Source organism: Ananas comosus, linkage group 18, assembly GCF_001540865.1.
Source record: "Ananas comosus cultivar F153 linkage group 18, ASM154086v1, whole genome shotgun sequence".
Classification (NCBI taxonomy): domain Eukaryota; kingdom Viridiplantae; phylum Streptophyta; class Magnoliopsida; order Poales; family Bromeliaceae; genus Ananas; species Ananas comosus.
In genome coordinates this window covers 6,864,069-6,876,160 of record NC_033638.1, presented here as the reverse complement: position 1 = coordinate 6,876,160, position 12,092 = coordinate 6,864,069, and the positions used below count along the sequence as shown (strand labels likewise).

The 12,092-nt window shown below is 32.9% G+C and overlaps 1 protein-coding gene across 1 annotated transcript; it reads left to right on the top strand.

The window, feature by feature from the left end:
• LOC109724221 (serine/threonine-protein kinase PBL27) lies at window positions 6,473-11,905 on the top strand. Its single transcript, XM_020252963.1, has 5 exons — window positions 6,473-6,842; window positions 7,490-7,686; window positions 7,916-8,105; window positions 9,677-10,068; window positions 10,815-11,905. The coding sequence occupies exons 1-5, from the start codon at window positions 6,710-6,712 to the stop codon at window positions 11,382-11,384; spliced, it is 1,482 nt and encodes a 493-aa protein (XP_020108552.1). The 5' UTR covers window positions 6,473-6,709; the 3' UTR covers window positions 11,385-11,905.

Here is a 12,092-nt window from a genome sequence, read left to right as displayed (position 1 = left end):
CTATTTAATTAAAAGCACTTATCCTAACAGTTTACCAATAAAGTTATAGTTAAGAACATGAAATTCTAATACTTTATTTTTGGATGAAAAAAATGTATATAACTTATCTGACCTATTTTTGAATCAACTACTCAACCTTTCAAAATTTTGATTTTTCTATCCAATTTTTTAATTTGTTTGATTTGTATCAATCAACGATACTTGGATTTTTAAATTTAAACTAATTTCTTCAATAAATTTATGGTTGTGAAGAGTTACACGAAGGATATTAACTAAATCTGTAAAAATAAATGATGCATTCAAATTTTAAAGTCAAAATATCGTTGTCGACTGACTCAAATCAAACAAATTGCAAGATTGGATAGTAAAACCAAAATTTCGAAAGATTGGATAGCCAATTCAAAATGGTCTATAGTTCAGATAAATTCTGTGTAGTTTTACTTATTTTTTCTAAATTTTTTATAACGGAATTAACTAAGCAAATCAAAGTCGATTTGTTCTCCACCCAACACACCCAACCCGGCCCGACCTAGCCCGGCCCGACCCGGGCTGACCCAGTTCATAGAACTTAATGGACTAAGATTTTTCTATACCTACATTTTTTCTAATAGAGTGATATTCTATTCCGATTTTCTAATGTGATTAGAAGCTAAGAGTTTGATTAAATATTTAGAATGGTATAGCATATTTGAGTTTTAACTCATTTTTCGAATAAAATAAATTATTTTGTAAATAAAATATACTATTTTACTAAATTCAGGATGTGGAGTATTTTCAATGAATAAAAAACAAACTCTTTTTATAGAAAAATATTTTTGAACCTTATGTGTTATCGTCAACAAGAGAATTTGTTCTTACGTCTAAACAAGAATTAAATTAAAAAAGATAATAATATATAATATACTTTTCAAAGCTTCAAAAATTTACCCTGAGTGACCAAAATATATTTGTTGATTTTAAAAAATTTCTTCAAATATATCCCTTTTTTCTGTAGCGTTGGGCTGTCAATAACCCGAACATGAACGACCTAGAACTAGCTGCCTTGCGAATAGTAAATTTGATTGTCAGCCCAACTATTAAAAGAGGGTAGGTTTGACAAAGGGGGTCGGATTAGGGATGCAAACATAGGGGGATTCGGGGGCTGGAGGGTTCCCCCATCTCCCGCTCCATTTCTTGTCGGGGCGGGACGGATTTGGGACGGATTATTTTTTATTTTATTGTTGGCTCTCTCTTACCGTCCCATTCGGGGCATATCGGGGCGAGAGCGGATTTTTGATGGATCGAAGCGGAATGAAAGAAGAAAAGGATTTCCCGCCTTCTGTTCTATTTACTTGGCGGATCGGGACGGATTCGGAACGGATTATATTTTTCTACATTTTTTTATTTCCATTTACATCTCCATTCGAGACGGATCGGGCGGGAGCTTCACCAACTCGGATCCATTTGCATCCCTAGGTGGCAGGGGGAGACTCTAGGCGAAACGGCACCAGTGTGGGAGATCAACGCATATATATAGTTTAGAATTCATTATTCTTGTCTTTTTTATAAATTTGTCCCATTTCATCCATGAAACACTATAATTTTCCATCAATTATTACCAAAGTTGCCATATATATAGTGAACTCTAAAAAATAAAATTAGAAAATTCTAATAGGATAATAGTAAAATAAAATTAATCTTTTGCAAACAAAAGTAACATGGAAAGCCTCTCTCTCTAGAGACAATTTAGAGACAATTTAATCGACCATTTATCTCATGCATTACACGAATTTTGAAACAGTGCGTGAGGGGCAGAGGCAGAGGGGCCGTTTCCGCCTCCGCCTCCGCCTCCGCCTCCGCCGACTTCTTCGGCCAAGAAAAAAAAAAAGAACGCAAGCAAAAAAAGAGGAGAGAGAAAAAAAAAATAAAAGGATATTTTAGTTAGTTTTCTAAAAATCCGATCTGAATCTGTAAAATTGAAAAAGATGGCCCAGTTTTACAAAAACGCAAAACTAGTGAATTTTTTATGCAAATTGGCCAAAAAAAAAGGAAAGATTAATTAATTATCAAGAATTATTGAATATAAATATTAATATATATTAAGTTTTTGTTAAAAAAGAAAAGTTATTTCATATAATTTAATATAGTATAGAAACGGAAGGCCCTATGAAAGTGATGTTGAATATAAAAAATTAATAACATCGTTATCTAATAATTTAGGTTTTTGCAAAAAAATTTATTTTGTTTAATTTAACAAGCATTAGTTTTTCTTTTTACTTTTTTTTGGAGGTAATTTTCAACTAGTCTTTTGAGTTGACAAGCTCCCTATTGTTTTGTTTTGATTATTTGCCTTTCAAATGTTTGAGCATTGAATATTAAAATCAATTTCATTGACTAATAAACCCATATAATTAATACTCATTCGCAAAAAAGCCCCCCATGCAAATAATATTACACTATTTTAAAATTTGGATGGAATCGGTCAGTTTGACAGGTTCGACCGTGACCTAATTAATAAAATAGTTCAATTCAATTCTTTGCACTAAATAAGCGAAAATCTTGCTGTGGATTATTTGAACTAGCGGTTCAACTGGCGAATTAGTGAATCGGTTTGATTCTAAACAAACCAGCTATTTTTTTTATTTTTTTTTATTTTTTGTTCATTAGCGTATTTTTTAATTTTATTTATGATTAATTTTTGCTAATTTTATTTTTTATTACAAAGAAATAAATTTTTTTTTTTTGAGAAATAGGCAGCACGCTACCCGCTTCGTTTATTTTATTTAGAAATAAACTTAACTGAAAATGTGAATCAACTAGGATTCGAACTTAGGTCTTAGATACCAACCACCAAGCCCTTTACCACTTGCTCTAGAGATGATTGGTTATATCTAGTTTAGTTAATTTAATATAAAAATAAATTTTTTATAATTATCTATGACACTAGAATAATAACAATAAAAAATATATATTATAATAAAATTAAAAAATAATTAAATATTTTATGACGTTACGTTAACATTACTGGTTCAACCACGGGTCAAATCAATAACTTTTGACTTAATAATATCTTCGGATCGCTTTTTGACTTAGATTTTTTAAAACATTGAGGTTACATTGCGTGCCAAAGTTAAATGCAACATTTATAAAAAAAATATCAAAAATTTTCCAATGGTTATTACTGTTGATTTATCTCTACCTCCCTGAGGAGTTAGTGTCTCAGATACCACCTATCAGTTAATAAAGAAAAGTTTGTAAATTTAATTTCAAACAATAGAATATTATTTGAGTTTTAAGCCTTTAGTTCTTTATAAAATAAAGGAAAAACTTCAAAAACCCCCTCTTTGGTTTCACACTTTTTCATTTTAGTACCCTGTGGTTTAAAGTGTATCAAGTTAGTACCCTGTGGTTTTGCACTTTATCACTTTAGTACCCTGTGGTTTCACACTTTATCACTTTAGTACCCTATAGTTTAAAAAATCACAGGGTACTAATTTGATACAAAATCAAAACCACAGGGCACTAAAGTGATAAAATGCAAAACCACAGGGTACTAACTTGACACACTTTAAACCACAGGGTACTAAAGTGATAAAGTGAGAAACTACAAGGTACTAACTTGATACATTTTAAACCACATGGTACTAAAGTGAAAAAAATTGAAACCACAAGGGGGGTTTTTGAAGTTTTCCCTAAAATAAATGCAATTTTAAAAATAATATTTGCTTTAATGATATTATTTTTAAATTTAATTATTTAAATTTGAAGAAAAAAATTAAAAAATCGGCGTGACCAGATATGGGATATATATTTCACCCTGTCAGAAGGCAGGGCCAGTCTCCTACCGACAGATTTGACACGTTTGCATTCCTAAACTGAATAATAGGAGTACGTGGCATTGGGGTAAGATTTTTTTTTTTTTTTTTTTTTTTTTTTTTTTTTTAATCAAACTTACATATCACTAAGCTAACAAATTGAGTAAACCTAACTTTATTAATGTTGAATCATTTTAGATATATTTTGGTTTGAGTCAATTATCAAAGTTTGTAAAACAAAAATTTCCATATACATTTTTAATTTTGGAATTCTCCAAATTTGATTCTCTATTTGGAAATATTAGTGGGGTGTTATCTAACTTAATTTGCCATAATTTAGAATAATTTTTGTAAGAGCAAGTAAACGTACAAAACTTATTTGAACTATAAATTATTTTGAATCAGCTACTCAACATTTCAAAATTTTGATTTTATTTGAGTTTGTCAATAATATTTTGACTTTAAATATTAAATTAATTACTTAATTTAATTAACTTTATAGTTGCAAGAACCTGTGAAAATAAATGACACATTCAAAAATTTGAAGTTAAAATGTCATTATCTGATTCAAATCAAACAAATTGAAAGTTCGGATAGTAAAATTAAAATTTTGAATGGCTGAGCAGCTGACTCAAAATAGTTTATAATTCAGATAAATTTTGTATATTTTTTATCTTAAAATAAATTTGAAACCAAATTCAAACCAAATCGCTGACTTAGGGATGTTCACTTCCCAGGTAATACCTACCTTGCACATCCTCCTACAGGTTTTATTTTTTTTTAAAAAAAGGAAAATTTTTTTAGGTAAAAGTGTATGGAGAAACCCTCAATATAATAAACCTTTTGAAAAAGACCCTCCATTAATATTAATATACAATTATAAGCCTATTTTGTACAAAAGTGATCTTTTGACTAATTATTATCGGAGTTAAATATAAATTCCTCCGTTTTATAAGGTCGTGGGTTAATTTTTTGCATTACACTTAATAGATTAAATTTTTAAATTTTTATAATTTATTTTACCTATTTATTCCATGTTTTGGTTTATACACTCAACTTTTACTTTTTTTGGTTCCTTTTTTTTAAATTTTTTTTTTGAGTTTTTGTGCTGAGTTACATTAAACATTGTATCAAATTTAATTGATTCGATTAGTTATTAAGTGTTAACTAATATACTTATTTTACTAAAAAGTGGTTAAAATCGTTAAATTGAGTAAAATCACCAATAATAAGTCATTACTTTTTTACTAGAATTACTTAATTTCCAATTATAATCAAAAAAAATTAATGTTGAGGGTGGTCCCTATATTTTTCCTACGTTTGCAACTCAGTCCCCGCACTTGTCGTTAAAATATTTTAATCTCGAAACTCTATGCACATAATGATAACATTTTTTATCCTGAGTATTAAACTATCAAATTCTCTGATAAAATGACTAAAAATTCAAAAAATATTGAGTTTGAAGTGTAAGATAAGCAAAAAATATTACTGTAGATTCTCCAAAATATTATTTTTTGTATGGTGTTCGCGACTAATCCGCATACTCAATATTAATTTTCTATATTAATTTGTCAATGTACCAATAGTCTATTGAGAATTTTTTGCAGAAAAAGTTAAGAGTACTTTTTTTTTTTTATATAATTAGTAAAAAGTATAGTGGCGAAGTCGCGATACCACATTATTACAAGGAAAAATATCTTTCCAAAATAGTTTTTATGGAATATATTTTCATGTAAAAATGTATTAAGAATCTCTTAAATTTAGGCCCTCTCAAATAACTTTTTAATTTAATTGATATTTCACAATTTGTATATTTTTCGGTATCAATTATTCTATTTTATTCGCTATTAAGCAAAAATTTTTATTAAAATTAATATTTTTATTATCTATTGTTATTTATTAATTATTTCAGTTTTATTGGTAACAGATGAAATTTAGTTTAATTGACTAAATTACTTAATTTAAATATTTATAATTAGAAGGTGCCTAAAATAAATGAAAATAATTTAAAAAGAAAAAGAAAACTCAATAACCCCCTTGAATATTTTTGAATTTAAAAAGGAAATGAAAACAATTACAAACCGATTCCTTTTAGGATTCCAATATTGTTTTCCACCGCTTACGTTTTTCACTTTCCTTTTTTTTGGTAAAAATGTATGGATAGCCCCTTAACTATAGACAATTTTGAAATGGACACTCAGCTTTTTGTTGAAAGACCTTTTTGTTGGAATTTTTTATTTTATCAAATCTAATAGAGAAACTCTCAACTTTAACGTTTTTTATTTGAGTTTTCATACTTAGTTATTATAAATTTTATTAAAAAAAATAGATTTATCAAATTTAGTTGAATTACCAATAAATTTTATAAAATTTATAATTTTTTTGGCTATAATAGTTACTTAAATACCAAAAACTAAAATTAACGTTGAGAGTTTCTCTTCCAAATATGTTATAGTTAAGGGTGTTTCCGTACATTATTTTAGTTGAATTACCAATAAATTTTATAAAATTTATAATTTTTTTGGCTATAATAGTTACTTAAATACCAAAAACTAAAATTAACGTTGAGGGGCACATTTCCAAATATGTTATAGTTAAGGGTGTTTCCGTACATTATTTTATTTTTTACGCTCTCTCTCTCTTATTTATTTACTCATCCCTTTTTCATTATTGTTACCATCTCCCTATTTTGCTCTCTCTCTCTCTCTCTGTCTCTCTCTCTCTCACGCACACACGCCAATTTGTGACCTTTACACCCAAATTTTTCCCTTTTTCTTCTTTGATTCGATCCCTGATTTCCGAATCGTTGATGTGATTGGGAGGAATCGAGGAGTGGTGGTGAAATTTGGCTCAAATTTGGCCCAAATTTGGCTCAAATTGGTGGATTTTTGGTGGGTTTTGCTCCGAATTTTGGGATGGGTTGTTTCCCATGCTTTGGATCGTCGCACGAGGGGGAGGAGGGGAAGGGTGGGGCGAAAGGGAGCGGCGATGTGAAGAAGGATGCGTCGGCGGCGCCATCGTCTCGCCACATGTCGAGGATCAGCTCGGGTATTGGATTTTGCTCCCTTTTTTCCGATTAAAAATTGGATTTGTGAGGGTTCTTCAGTTAAAAATTGGATTTTTGGGGGAATTTTTGGTTGCCCCTTTGGCTAATGTGAGCTTGGAACGCTTGCTTTTCTTAGTTCTGATCAGCTGACTTTTTTTTTTTTTTTTTTTTTTTTTGAGTTTGATCTGTGGAATTGAGATCTTAGTTTTGAGTGAATCAAACTGATCTCTTTTCTCTTTGCGTAAATATTTTGTGCAAAATTTTACTTTAATTTTCTGTGTTGATCGAGATCAGAGTATTCATATATAAGTGGATCTTGTTTACTAAGAATAGAAATATGTAGCTCTAGTCATTATAGCTTTTAATGCTGCTATATTGATGGTTTGATATAGAAATAGTGTATAGTAGGGGAGTAATGATCAAATTACATCACCCAAACTAATTTAACTCTTCATACATTGGATTAAATAGGATGAAAAAGAAGTTCTAAATCTCTACGGTGTATAGCAGTGTCCATGATTCAGATTGTTTTTACTGTTGCATTGATCAAGTGTCGGTGTTCGGAAGGTCGAAGAGCAATTACTTTATAAGTTCTTTGCACTGTTCTATTAAGATTACTTCTTAATGTAAAATTGCTTGTCGGCGTTAGATAAATTGAAGTCGCGGAACGGTTCGGACTCCAAGAAGGAAGGATCGGTCCAAAAAGAGGAAAGTACGGCGCATATTGCCGCACAAACTTTCACTTTTCGGGAGCTTGCCGCCGCCACGAAGAACTTCCGGCAAGATTGCCTCTTGGGCGAGGGCGGTTTCGGCCGTGTCTATAAAGGGCGTTTGGAGGGCGGACAGGTTGAAACCTTTCTAACATTGGTTTTCTGCATGGTTTTTGTCTCGGTTTTAATTTATGGTGAAGCCTAACTTTTCACATTCTATATGTGAACGCTATAGCGAACTTGTTATTTAGCAAATATAAGATATATTTCAAAACTAGGTTTATATAAATCTATACATGTTTTTGGTGACACGCCAGTTCTAAATTGTAGGTGTTGACTAATGGGTTCTATATTTCATTTAGCAGGTTGTTGCTGTAAAACAGCTTGATAGAAACGGCCTTCAAGGAAATAGAGAGTTTCTTGTGGAAGTCCTTATGCTGAGTCTCTTGCATCATGCGAATCTAGTCAACCTTATAGGTTATTGTGCGGACGGTGATCAACGCCTTCTTGTTTATGAGTTTATGCCGTTGGGATCGCTAGAAGATCACCTGCATGGTTAGATCCTATATTTTCCCTCTGCTTGAAAGTTTCTTCTACTTTTGCAGTTGCTTTTTATTATAACTCCTTAAACGTAAAAGATAGCTCTTAGAAATCATGTCATTACGATGGGCAATTATGCTATATGAGAAATGCACTTAAATTGATCAATGCTTTGACCTCAAGATATGTGCAATGGAAATTAATTTATGAGTAATTGGAATTGGCTTATAACCTGAACAAACAAGGCCAATACTTTAAGATAACCATGTTTTTTTGAGTGTTGTAGTTTGGATATATTATACTTTAATATGTTATAAAACTAGGTCTGACAATGATAACTGCGAATGCTGTGTTGTTATTTTAACTGGTTGCTTGTTGATGGAGAAGTTCACCAATTTTTTACAGTGTCAATTTGCTAGAACTACCAATCATAAAACATGCCACCTACTGGTGGGTAGAGAGTCAGCCATAGGAAATTATGAAAGTAAAGAAACTTTGTTGTATCAGTCACATGAATTTTCTTTTGTCAAAGTATTTGATTTTTAGTTATATCCTCACTCTTCCATTGAATAAATTGATGCTAACTCTTTCCTAATCACTTTTGACCATTTTTCAAGTTTCTGGCCTCCTATCTCATTCACCTTACGCCATGTTTGGATGCATGAATATCTTGTTCGGTGCCCCTTAATTTATGTAAGAAATTTGTATGTTTGATTGATAAGGAGTGTGATCAAATATTTAAATTGGATACTATATTCGACCTTTAAATCATTTTTTAGATAAGATAAATCACCTCACCTCCCAAATCATGGATAACAAGACCTATGAAGATGCAAAAAATCAAACTCCTTGCTGTCATACTAGAAAATTTTTGTACGGCTTATTCTAACATCCAAACAGAGCCTTAAGGTCCACCTTAACATTCTCTTCTCACACCCCATACTTGAGTGGTGTTAGTAGACTTATATGTTACGAAGACAAACTGTAGATGATGTGTTGCTTTGTTGAACTTTCTGCTGCCAAGAAATCAATTTCGGTTTTATATGTGATTAGAGGTCTTCTTTTTAAACCTTTAACCAAGGAAAATTGCTCATTTTTCGTGTGTGACCCAATGATAATTTGTAGGTTCCTTTTCACCTTTAATCATATTGAATTTTGCTCATTTTGGTTTTATTTCGTATGTGACACAATGATAATTTGGCAATTGAAGTGCCTGTTCAGATGTTTTATAACTTGATGTGCCTTGATCAAACTCTTATAGTTCTCTCTTTAAAAAGGAAGGGTTAGAAACTTGGAGAAATCTGGTCCATGACTAAGTTAGGCCTATGTAAGGTTCTTTCTTCTTCTTATTCCCTTTTTCCCCCCCTTCTCTGCAATACATGTTTGTTGTCTGTCAATTGCTTATGTCCTGAATTTACCCAGATCCCTCTGCAATAAAGCACAATTTTTTTGTTCTCCTTATCAAATCAGAGAAGAACTACATTCATTTGATTTTTGATTTTCAAGGATCTGTTGCCGTGTACATTTAACTCCATAATCATACACCGCTATGAAATATTTGACCGATGAACTGCATTTTCCCATAGATCTTCCACCCGACAAGGAACCTCTCGACTGGAATACACGTATGAAGATAGCTGCAGGTGCAGCTAAGGGCTTAGAACATCTTCACGACAAGGCGAATCCCCCTGTTATTTACAGAGATTTCAAATCATCAAATATCCTTCTTGGTGAGGGTTTTCATCCAAAATTATCAGACTTTGGGCTTGCAAAACTCGGCCCAGTTGGCGACAAGACTCACGTCTCTACCCGGGTTATGGGAACATATGGCTACTGTGCTCCTGAATACGCTATGACTGGGCAGCTAACGGTTAAATCTGATGTTTATAGTTTCGGTGTGGTTTTCCTTGAACTCATCACGGGGCGGAAAGCAATTGATAACACTCGGCCTGCTGGAGAGCAAAATCTTGTTGCATGGGTAAGTTTGCTCTGTATTTCTCTTACTTGTTTAAAAATTCGACAAAGTGGTTTACCACTATGCTGTTTCTGCAAGACCATGACATACATTATATCATAAGGATTTTTGCGCATATACCCTAAAAATGCATGTATTTGCTTGTAAAACCCCTAAAAGTGTCTTGTTGCAGTGTTGTCCCATAAACTGCATAAATTTGCTCCTATTCCCTCGCATAAAAACAGAATTATAGAGAGGCAATTTTAGTTAATTTTAGCTGGAGTTTGTAAATTGACTTGAATGCCCCAAAGGTGCCGTGATAGATGCTGAGTTAACCATCAATATATAGAGAGCAATTTGCAAAAAAAATTGTTTGAAGGTTATGCTGGTTATTATGCTTTGTACCTTAATTATCATGCATTGTATAGTTAAAATTGCTTTGATGGACATCGATGCAAATATGGATTACTATTAAGAATATAGATGCAAATTTTGACACTAAAGCAGATATACATCCAAGGGTATGTTGCAGGTATAAATGGAAATACTTTCACATATAGTGAAAGATTTTGCAAATTTTGATTGGTCAAATAGTTTTTTTAAAGTAGGTACCTGGCAAGTCACAAAAAACTCAACAACATGGTTCCATAAACATTGAAGGATAATTCTTGAGACTCTGTTGACATAAAAAGATAGATATTCCTGGCTTTTCTGTTTCCATATTCCAACCATTGATAGTTACCATGCCTTTCCTTTGATCTGATCTGCAGGCCCGTCCATTATTCAAGGACCGAAGGAAGTTCCCCAAGATGGCTGATCCATTGCTCCAAAACCGCTTTCCTTCGAGGGGACTATATCAAGCTTTAGCTATTGCAGCAATGTGTTTGCAAGAGCAAGCGGCAACTCGACCTCTCATAGGGGACGTCGTAACAGCTCTTTCTTATCTTGCTTCTCAAACCCATAACCCAAATGCAGCTTCCGTACAAAGCACTCGATCAGGCCCGTCTATTCCGAGGGTCCGGGAGGACAGGAGAAGCATCCGTTTGCCTGACGCCCAAAACTCCGTCCAATCTCCGAACCCTAATTCACCTGATTTGAGGCGGAAGGAGTCCCTTAAAGGAGCAAACTCTGGAGCGGATTCTGGAAGGAAAAGCGGCTTAGATGAATCAGAAATGCAGGAATTTCAGTATGGAAGTCCAGTTCACGCACGAAAGAACAGAGAGACACAAAGAAATTCTGACAGGCAGCGGGCTATTGCGGAGGCCAAACTATGGGGCGAGAATTGGAGAGAGAGGAAGCAGGCTAACACGCGAGGTAGCTTTGACAGTACGAACGAGTAGTCAAAGGTATTTAAAGATGGAGAAGCTTCTCGAGAATTGAGTGGGTCGCATCGGAGAATTGAGTTATGGGTTGGAAATTCGTGAGCCAAAGTCAAAATATATATAAATCTCTACTTTTCCTGGTTAGTGTCCGTGAATAAGGCGGAAGTTCTGTTTCGGCCGTCGATGCTGCTTCACAGTTCTCTTCCATGAGATTCGGGTTGAATGCTCTTTAAGGATATATCTTATCCCTGGATAGATATTTGAATTTTGTAACTGCATTGGATTGCGAAGCCTCCTTGTAGATCATTTGGCTATAGAGGGAATGGTTATTGTAAGAGAAGGGGGGAAAAAGGGGCATTTTTTTTAAAAAATGGAGAACTACATTAGACAGTTTTAGATCTATGCTTTTGTATTTAGGGTTTTCTGAAGGCCGAGTGGCGTTTGAACAATTGCTATTTTTGTCCATACAGTCCACAGCGTTCTTTACATATTACCGATATTATCATTATGTGATCATTTTTCGGCATGTTTTCTGATCATACTGAAGTTATGTTTGCTCAATCTTCTATGAATCTGTCTTTTGTTCATTCTTCTCTGAAATTTTCAGATTGAGATAACTAGCTCTGCAAATTGCTGCTTGTGATTCAATTGCTATGTATTACAGTCTGTACATTGCCCAGAACCATCTTCTGCAGTCTGCCGTTTCTGCTTTGGGACTGCTGTTGA

What these genes read in the sequence shown, in the direction of transcription:
- LOC109724221 (XM_020252963.1), top strand. Translation starts at nt 6,710, where the DNA reads ATGGGTTGTTTCCCATGCTTTGGATCGTCGCACGAGGGGGAGGAGGGG. An exon ending in CATGTCGAGGATCAGCTCGG is followed by an intron (nt 6,843 to 7,489) that starts GTATTGGATTTT and finishes TGTCGGCGTTAG; the next exon opens with ATAAATTGAAGTCGCGGAAC. An exon ending in AGCAAAATCTTGTTGCATGG is followed by an intron (nt 10,069 to 10,814) that starts GTAAGTTTGCTC and finishes TCTGATCTGCAG; the next exon opens with GCCCGTCCATTATTCAAGGA.